Source organism: Cimex lectularius, unplaced genomic scaffold, assembly GCF_000648675.2.
Source record: "Cimex lectularius strain Harlan isolate CLEC.00 unplaced genomic scaffold, Clec_2.1 scaffold219, whole genome shotgun sequence".
Classification (NCBI taxonomy): Eukaryota; Metazoa; Arthropoda; class Insecta; order Hemiptera; family Cimicidae; genus Cimex; species Cimex lectularius.
Genome location: NW_019392873.1, coordinates 336,336 through 357,468, shown reverse-complemented (window position 1 = coordinate 357,468; position 21,133 = coordinate 336,336). Strand labels below are relative to the sequence as shown.

General features: G+C 35.0%; 2 protein-coding genes across 7 annotated transcripts in view; both read right to left on the bottom strand.

Annotated features, from left to right (window-relative positions):
* Positions 1 to 21,133, bottom strand: part of LOC106667909 (limbic system-associated membrane protein) — a 400,209-nt gene that overhangs the window by 119,771 nt on the left and 259,305 nt on the right. For all 6 annotated transcript variants that reach the window (XM_014396178.2, XM_024228913.1, XM_024228912.1 and 3 more), the window contains exons 4-5: positions 16,474 to 16,595; positions 1,298 to 1,376 (exon numbers count right to left, since the gene is read on the bottom strand). In XM_014396178.2, the coding sequence (XP_014251664.1) occupies positions 1,298 to 1,376; positions 16,474 to 16,595 (201 nt within the window). The remainder of the gene's footprint in view (positions 1 to 1,297; positions 1,377 to 16,473; positions 16,596 to 21,133) is intronic.
* On the bottom strand, positions 18,914 to 20,569 carry LOC106667910 (cilia- and flagella-associated protein 251-like). Its single transcript, XM_014396179.2, has one exon. It carries the CDS (start codon positions 20,419 to 20,421, stop codon positions 18,961 to 18,963), a length of 1,461 nt encoding a protein of 486 aa, XP_014251665.1. The 5' UTR covers positions 20,422 to 20,569; the 3' UTR covers positions 18,914 to 18,960.

The window sequence follows — 21,133 nt, the reverse complement described above, 5'->3', positions numbered from 1 at the left end:
CAAATGCCCCCTTAAATCACAGAAGGTAGGCGAGTCAAATTTCGGGCTAAAAAAGGACTCGGATCCTGATCTCTGCAGCGGACTGATCCTAGCTTCTCTAACTGATTAAACCGTAAGTGCTTTTTATCTCCACCGATTAAGCTCCTCCGTTCGCTCAATTATCAGTTATTAATTATTAATTGACACAAGAAAGTTTGAGGTAATGGCTCGCAGTTTCCAAAGCCCACATACAGCGAAAGCCATTTCCCGGACTTAAGGTAAGTTTAGGTAACCGAATTCCGTCGCAGGACAGAGCAAAGCTGACACCTGGTAGCTTGGACGTGTAAAGATCCCCTGCCACAGAAAAGAGAAAAGCAAAAATTTCGAGTCCCCAGTAGAGTTTTCTTGTAACCTGCAGGTTTTTGCAGGACAGAAACGTGCACAGACGCAATATTAATTGGGTTTACTAAAAAAAAAAAAATCAGGAGTTAAAAGTAAATTTCTATAAAATTTTAAATGTATAAATATATTTTGCGCCTAAATACCCCTTATACTACCACAGGTGTCAGCTTTGCTCTATCCTGCGACGGACTTCGGTTACCTAAACTTGCCTTAAGTCCGGGAAATGGCTCGCAGTTTCCAAAGCCCACGTACAGCGAAATGAGCAGAGTGTGCTGTGTTGAAAGCGTGGGGGAATTAAAATAAAGAAAAGTAAATTGAAAAGCAAAAGTAAAACAAAACCTTCTTGACCAAAAATAAATTTATTACTTCAAAGGTAAAATTTATACAAACTAAAAATAAATAGGCCTCAAACTTTCTTGTGTCAATTAATAATTAATAATTGATAATTGAGCGAACGGAGGAGCTTAATCGGTGGAGACAAAAAGCACTTACGGTTTAACCAGTTAGAGAAGCTAGGATCAGTCCGCTGCAGAGATCAGGAGCCGAGTCCTTTTTTTAGCCCGAAATTTGATTCACCTACCTTCTGTGATGGAAGGGGGCATTTGTCCCACCTAAACGTGTCCATAGGCTATCCCTAGGCAACACGAAAACAAATGGCGGTGCTAACAAGTTTTAAACAAATTCTGGTAACCGATATATTAGTGTAGTAATATAATTGATAAAAAAGCTCATTAATAAAGTTTTAGATAAACTGAAGAAAAATAATTAAGTTGGCTAGCTTAAAATGTAAATATTTGCTTTAAAATATCAAAAAGTATCTGCTCGTAAAAAAGGCTTTTTTTGTATTAAAAGCATGTAAAAAGTTAACAAAGATAAAGCCGATTTAAAAAAAATATGTCTGAGAAAATGAAAATACCTGCATCGTGGCGATTTACACGGTCAATCGTGAAAGATGATCCTTCGTACGTCTTTTCTCCAGATGGAAGGACATTGTTCTGAAACAGGGTAATGCACAATTATATGTTTTACAATAAAAAAGATTCATACATAATTGTTTAGGAAAATATCATAATTCGCAAAAAACCGTACTGCAAGTTGTATTGGTAAAGATCCCGGGTTCGAATCCAGCGGCCCTGCATTCGAACCCGACATACCTACAAATGGGCTTTTTTCAAAAACACCGGCACCCTGAGGGTTTATATGACCTCTGCTATTGCGGTTCTGGTTAATTTAGAAAATATTTATTTTATATTTTGTTATATTATTAGTTATTTTATTATAAGAAATCAAATATATTTATAATATTGGGTAGTGTCATATTCAAATAACAAAATTAAAATTGTAAAAAGAAAGTTCTTTTACCTGACATAGAAGTTTTAGTGTAAGTATTTTTAAAAAAATGTGTTTAATTTTATTTCAAAACTTTAATTTTTTAAAATTAAATTTGTATTCTTTTCTTCTTAAATATTGGCCATTTTTTTCATTCTCACAAGGATTAGGGGGTGGGAGAATTGCACCCATTTTTGTCTTCCGTGGTGCAATCTGATGAATGTCGTTTTGTCTAGATTAACGATTTAAATAATAGACGTCATCAAATGTTGTTCGGTTTTTGTCTATTTGTATTATGTAGTAGGGTACACGGCCGATCAAATGAAATCGCGATGATCTGTACGCGAAGGCGAAAAGTATGTAGTTGACCTCCGTTGAGGGAATGGGATTGTAAAAGGGCAAACTCGAATTAAATACAGCTTCCGTTCCCCGGGGGTAGTCTGCGTGAGTCGGGAAGGGGGTTGGGAAATTTGTCTTGAATAATTTATCAGAGTTTGCGGACGGTATTTGCCTTGATATCAAATTGGAAGTTTGCTCAGGTTTAGTCCCTCCGATATGCTTTAATTTTATTTTAATGCCGCCTGACGGGAGGCAATTTTTGTGTCGTCCTCCTATTTTTCCCCCGGACCACGGTGCCACTAAACAATATTAAATTTTGAATAGTTAATGAGAATGGTTAATGACGGGGTCTGTAGCCATTTTTGTTACAGTGTCTCATTGAAATTAATATGCCAATATTTTTTAATTTCTAAAGTCACCTCGTAAAACAAAAGGAGAACATAAATATTGCAATTGACAAGTGCAAATGTCCACATTTCTTCGATAACATTGCATAACATAACAATCACATAAAAGTTTTTTTTTCTTGATTAAAATTCTGAAGAAAATTAGAAGAATATCAGAAGAACCTGTACTCCGCCAGGGAAAAGTATTAAATCCTTATTAAACTTATTCCAGTGATTATCCTGAAAATAACACAAATAAATCTGCGCACTTAGCCAATGATGTAGCACAAATCTCCGACACGTCATAACAACAATTTAGGACTTCAAGAATTACATGAAGACTGATACAAAACTGAAGATTCCAAAAATTAATCCAAACCAGTATCTTGCGCTTTATGCTTTACTACCTGTCGCAAAATCATTAACACGACCATACTTCAATCGGTTGCCAAATCAACACTATGTATAAACTAAAAAATAACGTAACACAGCCACATTAAAAGTCTGCAACGTATACAATATATGCTAACTTTAAACTAATGTAACAAGCATATCAAAAATGCTGATCTTACGTATTAACTTGTTCCAACCCATCTAGAATAGGTTATGTAATATAGTTCCCGTATTCCAAATTTAAAGTAAAATTGTAGAAAATGAAATATTCAGGCTAAATTTTGAACCACTATGGCATATTACTAATTAAAGTTTAAAAGGGGTTCGAGACATCAACATACGAAAATAAGCTACTTTTGTAACGCATTAAATTTTAAATCTCCTTTTCCATGAAAATTCACTCCTCCAAGATTTAATGAGCATCTCAACAAATAAAGGAAGAAGTGTACGCGTATAAAAATTAATATGTTTATTTACATTCATTCAAAATGTTAAACCTGTCAATTACTTATTCGTTGTTGAAATAAAAATGTAAATTTGCAATTCAAAATAGACCTAAAATTGAGGTTCATAAAGTAACAACAAAGGAAATCAAATATCACCTTTAAGATGTTATGTACGACCTCAATGGGCGGTAGCATACATTTTTGATCGTATATGAATCAAATCAAGCAAAGTAGTCAATTCATCCACGTAATGTTTTATAATTAATGTAAAAATAAAAATTATTGAATAATTTTTTTGATATATTTTTCAACTAAAAAAGTAAGAGCAAGAGGGAATATAGATTTCAAGCATGTAAAAAGTAAGAAAAACTCCTGCTGAATTTTTTCACTTTTGTGAATTCTAAGATCAGGTAGACGTACTATATGTTAAGAATCTTTAGAATCTTTATTGATTACATCAAGGCATTCGATATAATAAATAATTCACTAATTTCGTGGTCCGCTTTACCAATAATTAATATATCACAATTAATTAAGGTTTTTAGTTGAGATTCAAAAGTCAATGGCACGAGCGGGATTCGAACCCACGATCTTCGGCTTGATACGCCGCTGCTCTACCACTTGAGCTATCGTGAGCTCGATCCACTCGGACACTAACTATCTATCTCAACCCCAAAATTAAAAAAAGGTGGGGTTGAGATAAGAAAAATATATAAATAAATTCACTAATTTCGTGGTCCGCTTGACCAATTAAATCATTAGGTGGGGTTGAGATGGGGAGTTGGTGTCCGAGTGGATCGAGGTCACGATAGCTCAAGTGGTAGAGCAGCGGCATATCAAGCCGAAGATCGTGGGTTCGAATCCCGCTCGTGCCATTGACATTTTATCTCAACTAAAAACCTTAATTATTGGGTTGTCCGGAAAATAATGCAGGATTTTGGTATTAAACAAAAAAAAAGAAGCTAGTTACTTTAAAGCAATGTTCTTTAATNACAGAATATTTTATATAGATTTTTTTTAATGAAAACTTAAAATCCTGCATTATTTTCCGGACAACCCAATAATTGTGATAATAAATAATAAAAAATTATTAGAGAGCTTAAAAGCCATTGGATGGTCTGCGGTTACCAGAAATATCTTTTAGTGAAGTTTTTTTTAAATAACTTTATTTCTTCCTGCTCCCTTTAACAGACAACACACAGACAGATATATATAAGCATATACTGTGTACTGATAAGCAATAGTTTATATATATATATATATATATTAACTATTGCTTATCAGTTTAATATAAATAACAATCAGTTTATCCAAAAATACCGAATTATTTATTTCTTTATAGTTTTTCAACAGTTATTGAGTTCACAAATTTCAAGAATTGCTTCTGGTATACCGAAATCAGTTTTTCTTCCTCTATCGACCAATATTGACAAAATAAGTTTCACTATTTTGAACCAAATATCTATCAAAATACCTTTCTATGTCGAATGTGAAAAAACCGGGGAAGGCCAAAACAATTTTTATATTTACCAAATTAATTAATAAGGTGTGGGTATTTATATTCTACACAACGTAAAGGCTATTACTGTAAAAATTCAAAATAAAAAGCCGATAGATTTATAAATATAGCAGGATAAGCTTCACAAATATATAACGTATTGTTGATTAATAAATAAGAGAGAGAAAGAGCAATGAAACGAGAGTTAAATGTTGGAAAACATTGGTTTCCCGCATTATGACTAGTTTTGGGGGGAAGTTTTGTTTATTTATTTTTTGTTTTACATCGAAAACTAAGAAGGGAGGTTGTGGATCAAGAGATAGGTAATTAGAAGAGGAGTGGCAGAGCAGTCAGTGTTAACTCCTTTTAAGTCCCCTACCCTTTCCTAATGAAGACCCTCGGGTTGCAGATGTCTCCTAGGCTGTGTTTTCCCACGGGTATTCTCTTAGTTCCTAAAGCGCCCCCGCCCTTGCAGACAGTCGACAAAGTCTAGGACCGAGGATCAGCCGGGGGTGACGAGCTTTAATTTTATCTTTATTAATCCTCTGCATCACGTGATAAATTTCAACCCACCTGGCGCGTCTTAGTCTAAAGTATGTATATGCTAAGCGGAAGGGAAACTTAGCCGCCCCGACTTGCTCCTACACTCAATCGGTCCCGAAACTTCTTCCCTCGAAATGTCTGCTCATAAAATTTGTTCCCCCTTTTAACCGCTAAGAAGGCCCAATAATTTTCCTTTCAACAGTACTAATACCACAAACGGCATAACACTTGTTTAAAGATATAGCAGACTCGACTGGACAAACAACACATATTGAATTTTATTACGTACAAAAGCTTAAGACGTACTATTACACGGTGTTCTTATAGTTATGAAATTATGATGAACTTAGAGCGAGATATATATAAGATATTCGACGCAATGTATATGATGATACACTTTAATATCTCGTGGGATGCGAAGTACTAACAGTAATAGTAATCTAAATAAAGAATTATAATTTTTTGAATGTGTTACATCATGTTAACAAAAAACTAATATTTGACGAGAATGCGGAGTACGTCAAATAAATCCATCAAATAAAGTATTTCGATTCATTATCATGTTTCTTGTTGTTAATTTATATTTCATTTTGTATAATATGTAGTGACCGTAAAGTAATGATTACTTAGAGATCGTGAGATGAGGTCTGGAGTGATGTTATGTAGAAAAACAATTCCTTTATCGTATCATCTTCAGGAATGATCTCAATAAAGATCGACACGTTGGCACTTTAAAAAAAAAAAATGTTTTTCTACATCACACCAGACCGCATCTCAAGATCTCTAAGTAAATATATTTAATCATTTATTATTTACCTATGTGGTATGTTGGTCTAAATGTGATGTACGAATAAGAAAGATATTGAATAAAAGTTAATAATGTGGTGGGAAAACAAATTATGGAGGTTTTGTATTTTATGATTTTTCTATGTGCATTCAAAAGCTTAATTCTGTTACTTAATTCTTTAATTATCTCCAAAATAATTTTGAAATTTATTTTTTTTTTACCAGCGAATGAATGGATTGTTTTATTGTTTACAAATTTTTATTGTTTACACTAATAACAACGCGATGGCGGCGTTGGCACGCGCAACGACATCATCATCACGGCACTGAATTCGTACCCGACATACCTACAAAAGGGCTTTTTTCTCAAAAAACACAGGCACCCTAGGGGCTGAAACGATCTCTGAGGTTGCGAAGAACCCCGTGACAAAATAATACAAAAAATAATAAGTAATTAAATAATAATAAATTCATGGGGGCGTCAGTGGCCGCAACGGTACGGCGCTCATCACTGTAAGGTAAAGGTCCCGTGTTCGAATCCAGCGGCTCTGCATTTTTTATATTTACAAATGGCACCGACACCCCGAGGTTTGATAAGACATCTGCTGTTGCGAACCCTCGTAAAAAATAAATAAATAAATAAATTTAAGAAAAAAAAAAAAGATTATTTGGAGGTCGTGAGATGCGGTCTGGTGTGACGTAGGTTTAAGAAAAACATTTTCTTTATCATGCCAACGTTTCGATCTTTATTGAGATCATCTTCAGGGCTGGGATTTATAAACATTGTTTAAATTTTTCAAATACATGTAGGATGTTAAAAAAATACTAGCATTGCATAAATTTATTTTATTTGAGTGGTGAGTAGTGACCGTTAATCGATATTTATTTAGAAATCGTGAGATGCGGTCTGGTGTGATGTAGGTTTCAGAAAAATATTTTCTTTATTTTGCAAACGTTTCGATCTTTATTGAAATCATCTTCAGGGCCTGGGATTTACAAACATTGTTTACATATAACAATTACATTTTCGATGTGGAAAAGTGAATTTATACATTGCAAAATATATTTTTATATATTCAATCAAAGTATTTCTACTCACTCAAAGTGTTTGTCTTCTGTGTAATTGTGCCATGGCACATCCAAAATGTAATTGTTATATGTAAACAATGTTTGTAAATCCCAGGCCCTGAAGATGATCTCAATAAAAATCGAAACGTTGGCACGATAAAGAAAATGTTTTTCTGAAACCTACATCACACCAGACCGCATCTCACGATTTCTAAATAAATATTTATTTTATTTTTTTCCACATCCTACATATATTTGTAAAGTTGAAACAATGTTTATAATTCCCAGGCCTTGAAAATGATCTCAATTAAGATCGAAACGTTGGCACGATAAAGAAAATGTTTTTCTAAAACCTACGACACACCAAACTGCATCTCACGACCTCCAAATAATCATTAAGTAACGGTCACTGAATACCACACAAAATAAATAAATTCGTAATATAACAAATGAACGTTCCATTAGATTGGGATTTAGTAAATGTTTAGTTGTTCCATTCTTTCTTTACACTGCTCTAACAATGTTTTTCTATGTTTTAATTTGTGAATATTTAATAGTTTTATAAGCACCAGTCCTGTCAACCAGAGCTTTCTCATTATGTGACTGGCAAACGTGCCCATTGATGAGAATAACAAAAATTGTCGTTGTGAAACGTCTACGAAACTGTAAGTAAATCAGGAAATACATAAAACCACAGCTAAACAATCATTTTAATGTTTTATTTATAACGATATTAAAGTTGACCGATGATGACTATTCTAATTTGTAAGTTTTTTTGGTTAAACTAAGGAAGGACTAATGATAGATCGAAATCTTCATTTGCAGATTTAAGCAATAATAGTCACTAGGGAAGGGGCGACTTCCGGGTAGGCCTTGGGGGTCACAGGTCGAGCGGCTACAGGGATTATCAGGTGTAAACTTGTTATTTACGGTGTTCATAATTAGGGTGCCGTACTCGAGGGTCTACCTACCAACTAATAAGAGAGTCCCATTAGGCGGTAAACCAGCAATTGCCGCCTCTCGGCCCCTTCGCCCCGACGCTCCGCGTCGTCATAAATTATTATTTATGGCAGAATACCGAGTGGTACGGATAAAACGGCGCATAATGGAAGCTGCCTGGGGGTTTACTGCAGATGGTGCTTCGATGTAGTCGCCCGGCGATGCATCAAATATACTACGCTAACTCCTGGCTACTGCCACATATCTCAAAATTAAAGTCGTGATTATGAAACTTGCCTCTAAACCGTTCTGCCGAGTGGTAGGCTGTTCGTTTCCTCTTCCATTATACGAACGAACATTTATTTTCTTTATGGAACCTCGTTCACAAATTTATCACTTGAACGGATACACAGATACATCTCTCTTAGGAAAACCTTTCAGACGTGTACAAAACCGCCCAAGTGGATATCCTCTGCGCCAAAACTCAGAGAAAACAAAACGTGTACGAACTTCTACTATTATTAATGTTTTAGGGAAATAATATTAAACATTCAGCTAATTATAGGAATCGAACAATGAGAATTTGTATTTATCTAATTACGTAGTAATAGTGACACTATTAAAAAGTTTTAAATAATAATAATGAAAATATCTTGATTTTATTGTATTTGTATTGATATTTACAAATGTAAAGAAGTAGTACAGTGGGGGATTATTGCGATATCTAAACGAAGACAATATTACAATCAAACTTTTATTTTGACTTTGCACGGATGTAAGAAATTTCTATTCTTTAAATAAGTAGCTGTGGCCGAATCTAGACTTCACAACATTAAGATGGGTTTTAAGAAACAGTTGGTTAATTTTGAAAGTTTATTTAAAAAAAATTGGGTAGTAGTATGTAAATTGATTTCAGTTTGTCGATAGTTTGTTATAAAGGTTCTTATTTAATAAAGTGCATTTTAATCCAATTGGATCAAAATATGTCTTTGAACGAGTAAGGAGCTATCACGATTAATATAGTTCAACTTCGTTAAAATGTCATAGTCAACAAATTCTCATTTTGGTGTTTCTGTTTCACTTTATCATGAACTGAATGTTATTTTTCTAATATACGGATCACTAGTTGGACGAATATTGGAACCATACGAGAAAAAGCAATGTATCATTCGACTTTAAAATATTGTTTTCGCCTATTCGTACTGTATTGATCCATGGTAAAAACACGAGGACATATTGTTTCTTTTCCTGGAAAATCAATTCTTCCTTCTTTCAGCGTGAATGATTTATAACTCGGCTATGACGCATTTTATTGACATGGACGAACTAGACATATTATTGATTTTCAAAAATCGTTTATCGTTCTAATTCAGTCTAAAAGATTTATTTTTAACCTAAAAACATCGTAGTGAGGGAAACGATTAAACACGTTTGTTCAAATCGGCGTGTGGTTGGTCTTAAAAACTTCTTTCTTTACTTTTCAAGTTTCAAGTTTAAATGTGTGGTGGTTAGTGACCGTTAGCCAATGATTATTCGGTGATCGTGAGATGCGGTCTGATGTGACGTAGGTTTCGGAAAAACATTTTCTTTATCGTGCCAACGTTTCGATCTTTGATTATTCAGAAATAGTGAGATGCGGTCTGGGGTGATGTAGGTTTCAGAAAAACATTTTCTTTATCGTGTCAACGTTTCGATCTTTATTGAGACCATCTTCAGGGCTACGCAGAAAACATACACTTTGGGCCCTGAAGATGATGTCAATAAAGATCGAAACATTGGCACGGTAAAGAAAATGTTTTTCTGAAACCTACATCACACCAGACCGCATCTCACGATTTCTGCATAATCATCGACTAACGGTCACTAATCACTACACGTTTCGATCTTTGTTGAGATCACCTTCAGGGCCTAGGATTTATAAACATTGTCTAAATTTTACAAATGCATGTAGGATGTGGAAAAAAAAATGAATTTATACAATGCTGGAAAATTTTAGATAAAAAAAAAGAATTAATACTATTTTAGCTTAAAATAAATGAATTTATACAACGCTAGAAATTTTTTTAATCAAAACAATTTTATTGCATTGTATAAATTCATTTTTTTAATCTAAAATTTTCTAACATTCTATAAATTCTTTTTTTTTAATCTAAAATTTTCTAGCATTGTATAAATTCATTTTTTTCGACATCCTACATGTATTTGTAAAATTTAAACAATGTTTATAAATCCCAGGCTCTGAAGAAGATCTCAAAAATCGAAACATTGGCACGATAAAAAAAATATTTTCTAAAACCTACGTCACACCAGACTGCATCTCACGATCTCCAAATAATCATTTCAAGTTTAAATTTTAATGTTATTAAGCATTGCTGTTGGTTTCAATATATCACACTTGAATTTATTGTTGATAAATTTTATCTTGTTTTCCTGTAGTTTGTCAATGAATGTTTTATGGAAGGTATGCGCGTTGGACGGTCGCACTCCATTAATTATTAATAATTAAAATCAAAAATAAAATAAAGTGCTAACTGGTCAACGGTTTTCCTGATTTTCTCAACAGGTGGAGAGCAGTTTAATAGCTAAAACTGATTTGATTTTTGGGAGCACGTTGAGGTTGGGCAATGCCTGTATTTAATTTTGTATATTTTGTAGAGTTTATTATAAGAAAAAGTTATTAATATGCTTGTAAAAACTTTGTTGGATTTTTTGTAGTCGATCTATTGTAAAAAGTAATTAGACTGACAAATAATGTCGACGTAGTCAGATTTGTATATTATTGTAGTGATGTTACTTTTATTGGCTCTTGCGATGGGCGGGTACTTTTCCTTTATAACTTTTTGATCTGTTTTCACTTATTGCTAGCGACGTTTTTTTTATATGAATAAGTATGGTTTTTCCTGTAATAATGGAACCACCGTTTAAACATTATTACGAATTACAAAGGAAAAGGACAGACGATCACAATGACCGATTGGAACCTAACCATTATACTTAGATCAAGTCTTTTATAGACGCCGACAAATAAAGATCATACCAACCCACGTCTTTCTCGATGAATAAAAGGGACTCGACTAAACAGAAAATCACGCCAACCCACCACTGACAATGGCGTCAGACTGACGAAAATAGCGAGGGTAATCAGGCCAAAAACGACCAAGCTACAAAGTAAATATATGGACTTTTTCAACCTCGCAATTGACATCAACATTCATTAATTGGCTGTAGCTCCACCGATAGAAAATAATGTTTAACCAATTGTCGTTTTTAAAACGATGAGCTTATATGCTGATTCTAAAAATTTGTAAACGACTAATAGAAACTCAAAAAAATAAAAATAAAGGTACTCCACACAACAATAGATTTTCTTTTACAAGTAAGACAAATCCAGTTGCTAAACAATCGGACTGTAGTAATATTGTGAAGACAATGAATTGGTGAAGGGATTTGGGGTACGGTACAATGGAAAGGTGTAAACGCGGCCCCGTTCATTATTGATATGGGAACAATGGTGGCCGATCACCTTGTTCTATCCAACCCCTTCTACTGGCAATGTAATGAACCTAATGGAAACTAATAGTGGCCTCTGCCAAAAACCCGTCTCGACCTCGAGCCTCCTTTATTAGTACGGCTATTGTATTCGATTCAAAGAGGAAAACAACTTATATTCAATACGGAGCCAGGCGGTAATTTATCGCCGTACGACCCTCGTCCCTTTTACCTCTATGCACTCAATAAAATCCATGAATGAATCTGAATTCCGCCGAAATGGTAACCTTTGTATGTCAGGTACATTCTTAGGCTCGTAGCCAAATGTTAAGAAATATCAGATTACGTTGTCCCGACTTGCAACTATGTATTAATCTTAAAATAATATTCAATTGTGTTTTTTTTAAATATAGACTGAACTTAATTTGACAAGACGCATTATTTTCGTGTGTAGTATTTAGTACTCAACTGACTCAAACAATATCTAATCGACAACAGAAATTCATTGGGTTAATTGCTCGGAAGGTTTGGGCGGAACAGGATGGTACTACATGTATTGTTGATTGTATTACTAATTGTATATGGTTGTTACGTGTGATCCATGTTTTTTGTTAAATTGATTGTAAAGCTGAAATACGGGTACTCACTCGTCCTACTATCAAATGAACGGTATGTACACATAAGAATTAGGGAAACCATATATATTATACTGTATATAATGTATATATATATATATATATATATATAATCAGNTATATATATATAATGTCCTCGTAGAACGTTGGCGATCCGTAGCCTGTACTGATTTCGATCTAAAGCTATTCTCAATAGATCAGCTGTGTTCGCTGCGGACCATTGGCGTATGTTAAGCCAGAATTTTTTCTACGCCCTGGGCCACGCTTTCCATCTATTTTTCCTTGAAGGATAACCTGCAGCAGATGATATTTCGTATTGCGCATTATGTGTTCAAAATATTTTAATTTTCTTCCCTTTATGGTATTGAGGATTTCTTTTTATTCATGCGCTGTAATACAGCCACATTATTGACTCTGGCTGCCCAAGGTATCTTCAGAATTCGTCTGTACGCCCACATTTCGAATGCTTCCAGCTTCCGGCATAATGTGTCTGTAAGGGCCCAAGTTTCAACTCCACATAGAAGTACACTGAAAACATAGGGTCGAAGTATTCGAGTACGAAGCCTGATAGATAAGTCCCGGTTTGTCAAGACTTTCCTCATTTTCTGGAAGGAATTTTTAGCTTGTTCAATTCCACAACCGATTTCGCATGCAGGGTCCCAGTTACACTTGACATAGCACCCCAAGTATTTATAAGATGTTACTCTCTCAATTATCTCAGTATCTCACTGTCAATCTTGAGAAGGTTCTGTGAACCATTTTGTTTTTTTTACTGATAACCATCCATTTTGTCTTCTTCACGTTAAGTCGTCATCCCATGTAACTGATTTCTGTAGCAACAGAATCCAACAATCCTTGTAAATCTGTATCTCTCTCTCATATATATATATATATTGGAGTCCTGTTTCTGTAAGCTAGCTGGACAAGACCGAGGTCCACAACAGAGAAGTAGGTGATTTTCATGAATGTATTCAAACGAGTTCATTTTTGAAACAATAATTTATTGTTTTACTTATCCAATGCCATATCGACCAAATAAGTAGCTTTTAAAAGTTTTTAATATTGCCGATCTTGTGTTTGATGTTTGATAAAATTAAAGTTGTTAAGAAAAATCGAGATAGTACTAATAATTAAACGAAATTTAATGTTTAAGTGGAGGAAATGCTGTCTGACAGATTTTCCTTCCAGGGATAACCAGTTCTATATTTATGAAAAAATCACAAACGCAAAGAAGAAAGGTGAAATCATTTTCGAGATCAATATATCCAAAAGGATGCAATATATTAAGTTGTGTATTCCGGCATTATAAAACTACGCTATAAGCCTTTGCTGTAAAGGTACAGATAGAGAAGCGGTGTATAGTATGTGGTGCCATGAATCAAGGGCAATGAATGGGGGAGGTCGGGCGCCCTTGTAAGAGGGCATTAAGTCAAATCTATGTACGGACAACGCACTGATTTATCCACAAGTCACCACAAACCCGCCTTTGGGGGAGGATTTAATTATGTCCGGCTGCCGTCTACCTAGATTTGTGGTTTTGTCAGGAACGGGGATGCCGTTTATCTAATTTAAACTTATTCCGATACACGGTGGCGACTCCTGGGTGATTTACGCGGCTAGGCAGCCGTTTAACTTTCCACCACTGTTCTAGACACAGCAATAAATCGGCAAATCGATGTGCTCTTCTATCTGTACGACTTAATTACATTGCTTTGTTCACTTTATTATTTATTAGGTAAACTATTTCGATTTGAAAGCCGTTAGAAAGATATATGTCTACCCAAACAACCTGACAAATATTTTGTAGGAGAGACTCACAGTTAAATTCTAATTTTATAAAACCCGGAACAGCATACTTAGATAAAAAATACTTTAGTAAAAAATCAATTTAGAAAAGTTTAATTAAAGCCTTGAATATTTTACAGTCATCTCAAGCGTAAGTAAAATACAAACAAATCACATTTCTAGATTTGAAAATATGATGTGCGGCCCAAATCTCGTGTAATATCAATACAGTTTGGGGGGAGGGAAGCATTATCGAATGCGCGATGCAGCGATGGTTTCAAAGATTTCGATCTAGGAGGCAGGGAATGTCGCGGTAAGCTTGTGTTGTTGACGACGACCATCTGAAAACGTTGATTGACGAAAATTCACGTGACACAAAGAGGGAAATCGCGGAAGAGCTTAGTGATGACTCGACCGCTGTTCGTCATTTGAAGCAAATTGGTAAAGTAAATAAGTTCGACAAGTGAGTACGGCACGAACTAACTAAAGCCCAAATAAATCGACACTTTGAAATTTGCACTTCTCTTCTGTCCCCTCCCCCGAGGGTTTGCAACAGCAGAGGTTATATCAAACCTCGGGGTGCCGGTGCTTTTGAAAAAAAGCCCATTTGTAAGTATGTCGTGTTCGAATGCAGGGCCGCTGGATTGGAACTGCATTCGAACCCGGGACCTTTACCTTACAGTGATGAGCGCCCTGTCAACGCCTGAACCGTTGCGGCCACCGACGCCCCCTACTTCTCTTCTGTTGCACCACGAAAAAGATCCATTTCTCGATTGAATCATCACGTGCGAAGAGAAATGGATTCTGTACGATAACAGGAAAGTGCATGTCAGGGTTGGACAAGGATGAAGCGCCAAAACACTTCCCGAAACCAAATATGCACCCAAAAAAGGTTATGGCGACTGACTCTTTTGTGATGTACTGCAGGGTTTGTTCACTATTATTTCCTGAATTACGGTGAAACTACTACAGCAGAGAAATGTTGCTAAGAAATTGACAAAATGTTCGGAAATCTGGGAATTTTTGCCATCGTAAGGGGCCGATTTTTCTTCACGATAACGCCAGACCACATGTTGCAAAGCCAAACGTGCGAAAACTTAAGGACTTAGGATATGAAACCTTACTGCACCCGATCTCCCGCTAAAGACGTCCAATTTTTTAGGAACTTGATAATTTCTTGATGGATAAAATTTTTAGAGATCGCGTTGAAGCCGAAAACGCCTTGCAAGACTTTATTGTGAATAAAAGCTCATTACACGGTGGCAAAGATGGATAGATTGTGATGAAAAATATTTCGCATAAAATTTCCTTATTTTATAAACACTAAAAACAGTTTTGACGGCCGTTTCCAATCCTGCATTTTTTTTCACCAGCCCAACTAATAATTGTTTAAAATGACCGATATATCTTATTATTTTACATTTTATTTTTCCGTCCTACATTTTCTAATTTTAAATATTGTTATGGACATTTGGCTTTAAATAAACAACCAAATTGATTTTTACGGTCTAAAGAATAGAAGTTTTAAGCTATGTTCTGGCAATAATTTTGTAAAATTAAAGTTTAGATATGTCAAACTTGAAATACATCAATAGTAATCATTATTGCAAAAAGGTGAAAGCTCAATGAATGCAGACATGATTATAATTTTTTCACGGTTTTCTAAGTTGGAAAAAACTACGCAACAACATCTTATTTCTAATTATTATTTAATGTTTGTTTTTTAAAACCACTATTGTATCATCAGGATAACACCCGTTTTGTACAACTTGATGAATTAATTGTGTATGATTTTTTCCGCTTTGCCTGCTGTGAAGCCTTGCTGTTTTCCTTGTCTTCTCCTTCCGAATTGTTACAAAATTCCTTTTCTTGACGGGTCTTAAGGACCATTATAAGGGTGATGGTGAGCTCTTGGCTAGCCCAAACAACGTGCTCATTTGCGCCTTGTAGAAGTGTCCCCGCCTCATTAGTATTCTAGTAACTGGGAGGAATAAAAACATCTACTGTAAACATACCGAAATAATAATAAAAGAGGGCAAGCACTAAGAGCCTGCAACAACAAGGACAATATATTTCTAAGTGAAAGGTCGGGAGAGAGAAAAAAAAATGCGAGACTTCATTTGTTTTAAAACCGGGAACCTAAAACGAGGCAAACGGAGCAGACCCTACCCGCAACACAGGTCTGTCGTACGTTCTGAAATTTACGGCGCGTTCTCTATCTGCATTCTGCTGAGTACCCAGTGTACAATCATTTATAAATAACATTGGACTCAATTGTCCGAGTATTATAAATGTTAAACGATGTCATTAATAGCATTTACAGAAAGGATCGATGGAGGAGAGGCTAATTTCCAAAATAATTTCTACCTTGATAAATAATATATTATTTAAATATATATCACTTATCAAGTTTTAATTGATTCCCTTAAACCAAAAACATTATGCATTCATGTTACCTTTCTCGTCCACGTGATTTTCGGCACAGGGTTACCGGATGCTCTGCACTCTAGAGTAATTGGTCCACCCTTTTTAACTTCGACTGGCTCCATCGATGTCAACTGGTGAATTCTGGGCGGAACTGAAAAAAAAATAACAAAAATAAAATAAAAATATAAATAAAATAGGTGTATATATATACAGCTATTTAATTTTTTATATAATATGTTGATCAAATTTTGCAAAAACATGAGTTTGATTGTTTGATTAACTGTATTTTCTACAATTTCAAAAAAGGTAACATCACATAAATATAACACATATAAAACACAACCAAATATAATAAGCAAAACAGTATACTAACACACAAAAATGTCAAACCACAAAATTGACCATAAATATGGAAATTATCGCGGGCTACATTTTTCTATCCGGCTCAACTATTGGGGTTTTTCTTTGAAATGACTGCATTTATGCAAACAACAACAATGCATTAGGGGCGTCGGTGGCCGCAACGGTTTAGGCGTTGACCCGGCGCTCATCACTGTAAGGTAAAAGTTCCGGGTTCGAATCCAGCGGCCCTGCAATCGAACCCGACATACTTACAAATGGTTTTTTTCAAAAACACCGCCACCCTGAGGGTTCATATGACCTCTACTGTTGCGAACCCTCGTTAAAAAAAAAAAATGCACTCATAACGAGTTGATTATTCCGTGATTATCCCCTGCTATCATTATATTCAATAATATTTATAAACAATTTATCTTTTCGGTGTATATATTCTTCATCTTTTATGGTTCAAACGAGGAGTGCAATGTTAAATCGTTTTATATATGCTATATGTCAAATAGCAACACTTGAGCGCAGCATAAATAGCCGTGAGCATGAAGAACAATTAATGTACAAGTAGTTTTAATTCATGGAATAATTGAATAAACTTAGTACTCAGCCGATACATTACTGTAATTATGATTTCAGACAATGTGTTCAATTTGCAACTCTTTAAAAGTACATTTTACTTAGTAATTAATTACTTTAATCAACCACAGTAGATTACCGTCTTTACATTTTTCTTTAACATCATTAGATTAAGTAAAGTTAAAATTTTATCCATCAAGTTCTAAAAAAGTTGATTGATAAAATCACTACACTATCACGCCAATTAAAATTACTAATGTATATAAGCTTAGCTCTGCTGCCATATATGTACAGCCACCTAGGTCTTATCCGTCCAGCCGATTAAGATTTAAATTTAGATGTAAATATGTAAATGTAAATACATTCTCATTCACTTACAAATGGATTCTTTTCTATTTACCATTCACTCAGTTAGGGTGGTGGATTACTTGGTATTCTTCCATCACCCTCCACACATATTGCATAACTAATGTACTGGAGGGACGAGTAAAATTAAACCGTGAAAAACGTAAAATTTGACGTGTTCGAAAATTGGATTGAAGCTAAAATGTAATAGGGAATATTTCTTAAAGAAGAGCTAAAATATTTTAGATAGATATTTTGTTTATGAATTAGGTTTGGCAGGATCTATATTCTCTTACTTTGCTTCAGTTTGACGAGTTTTGACAATACGCCAATATCAATGATGGAGACGAGCGAGAATACATGGACATTTACGATGAGGTCAAGCTAAGGTCAAATGTTCATTGGCGACCAATCGGCTATGCTCACTTACACAAACAATACTAGCAGCCAAAAGGATGAAGGTAATAGTGTTAGAAAACAATATTCTTACCTCAGTAGTAATATTAAATATGATTATTAAAATCTTGTACATTTACAAGGATAAATATTACCATTAAAATATATACCACTTTAGACTTTAAGTAAACAATTTATATACAGCTTTTATAAATTTTACATTCCAACTGAATAAAATTCAGACGATTTTGTTAAAACTTTAAAAATTCATACTTTTAATTGGCTGTTAGAAATAGAATTTTTTGTCAAACGTCAAATATAAACAATTTTTTAGATAATTTAAATATCTAAATCTTTATAAGAAACATACTTTTCAACATTATTTTACAATGATATTTTTATGTTTTAATTAAAAACATAATTACATGTGTACGAATAAAATTTGTAGTTGACATAAGAAGAAAGTTTTAAAAATAAGCACATCCTGAAAAAACATTGCGCGAATTTGATCAGCTGACCGATTGGATAGGAACAACCTCACACGTTATTAACTGATTTCTCTCCGACCAAACACCATCATATGTTAAGGAATATATTTGGAACACTTTTTCAGCTAGTACTAGCTTGTGTATTATATACGATATACACATATATGACATATTTATAATTTTACATATAAATATAATAAATGATTCAAACATACCTAATATATTTATGATGTAATAATATATATTAAATTACACATACAGTGTTGTCTACACGGCTTATATACGGTACTCGAAAATAATAAAAAAGACCATATTATATTTTCTTAAACTTTTTATTGAGATTTCGAATTTGACGTCCAGTTACCTCTGTTTTTTGCTTTGCGACGTGTTATCAACCCGGAAACCTTTGGAGGCAGGTTCACAAATTACTATTTGGGGTATTTCCTGGTTCCCCGTTTTACAAACGATAACTTTCGGTAGGTCGGCTTCGTTGATCCTTCTGAACTTGACTTGCCCTGGCGGTCCCAATTGTCTGCTGCTCACGGCTTTAAGGCCCATCATATTTTCCATATCTTTTGTAATTTGTACGAACTCGTCCATTTTCTGCATGAGCAGGGCCTGCTTGGCCTTGATGAGATTGATATCTTCTTTGGATGCATATGGTTTTTTTGCAAAAATGGCAATTTCTCTACGGAGTTGATCAACTTCGACGCCTGCAGCCCTCGCTCTGTCGCCAGTTTCCCGTAATCTTTTCAGAACAGACAACTGCGATTCGGTTGCCATTAGCGGTTCTCCCTCTCCTACCGGTTCGGTTTCAGATTTTTCTGCCTGTATTTCTACAGACTTTTCTACCCGTTTGTCTGGTAACCTTTCTACTGATTTATCTGCTCGTTTTTCTGATTGCCTTTCTGCAGATTTATCTGCTCGTTTTTCTAATTGCCTTTCTACAGATTTATCCGCCTGTTTTTCTGATTGCCTGTCTACAGATTTTTCCGAACGTTTGTCCACTTGTCTTTCTGCAGATTTATCAGCACGTTTTTCAACCTGTTTTTCAACAGATTTTTCTGACTGTTTGTCTGCTACTTTTTCTACAGATTTTTCCGACCGTTTGTCTCCTACTTTTTCAACAGATTTTTCTGTAGATTTTTCTACTGATTTTTCTACAGATTTAGTTGCTGCTTTATCTTCAGGTTTTTTACTATCTGCTTTAAGCGATTTGGGGGTTTTGCTCCCTTCTTTGCTTCGGGACTGCTCTTTTTTTATAGAAAGAGCATCTTGGGCGGTCTCGCCAGTTTTTGTATCTTTTGACTTTTCCCGCTCTAATTCTGGTTTGAACTCTTCTGTGGTGGCCGGCTGCGACGCTTCTGAAACTGCACTCGATGTTATCACCAATTGTTCGTCTGATTCTGCACGTTGTTCTGCCTTCCCCTTTCCACCTCTTTTTGGTTTCCTAGATTGTTTTCCGTCTTCCTCGGGTTGTTCTTTTACCCCTTTTTTAGATTTTTCAGCTGGCTCTTTAGGTGCTTCTTCTTTTATCTTGCCTCTTTTACCTTTAGCGGTGGGGGCCGGTTCTTCTTTAACTTCTTCTTTTTCTTCGACGGGCGGATCAGTTTTAGGAGACGCTATTTCTTTTTTACCTTTTTTTCCTTTGTCTTTCTTTTTATCTTTTGAGTCGTCTGGGGTAGTAAGGGCTGTTTTCGAAGACGTCTCCGGGATTTCTAGCTTTAAGTCTGTCGCCAAACCGTCCTGGTTTGGAGCAGAAGCCTTTTTGTCCGAACGTTTGTTCGATACAGCCGGTCCAGCGGGATCCGTGTCTGCCATTGCTCAGGATTTAATCAAGAACTTCATACCTAAGCGGGATGACACCCGACAGAAGTAAGGACTATTATCGAATCTCACATTACACGCAGCCTGAAAAATCTAACTCATGATTTTTTTTAATAATATTTATCATGTGTCGTTTTATAGATCACGTGGTCATGCTTAAAAACGTGTTGATTTTTTAAATGTTTAGGAACAGTACATATATTAATCTAAAGCGATTATTAACAGTCGCTTGTAAAATTATTATTAAAATATTTCCAGTAAATAAATTGAACAATATGGATCCACAAGACAAGCAAAATAATGTTTTGATTATTTCAGAAATAATGGACACCTCTGCAATAAAATGCGAAACTATTTTTTTACAGGCATTGCCCCATTACTAGAAAGAAAATGATATGGGAGAAGTTGGAATAAAAGCCAAATTGTGTTTTTGGCAATAAAATCTTCTCCGTTGGTATAGTGAAAGTATATGTATTGAAAAAGTTTTCGAAAGCTCGCTTGTTTCCTAACCTATATACGGTGGATAAGTAAAGTAAGAGCGAGGGGGTGCCGCTTGCAGGCTGAGTGGAGGAGACGATTTGCCGAGAAATGGGGTGGTTTCGCCCTGAATCTTTGTGTACGCCAGTAAATAGCCGAACCGCCATCCGGCCACTTTCCCGGACCCGGTGGTAACCGGCGAAGGACATTTTAATATTTCACGCCATGG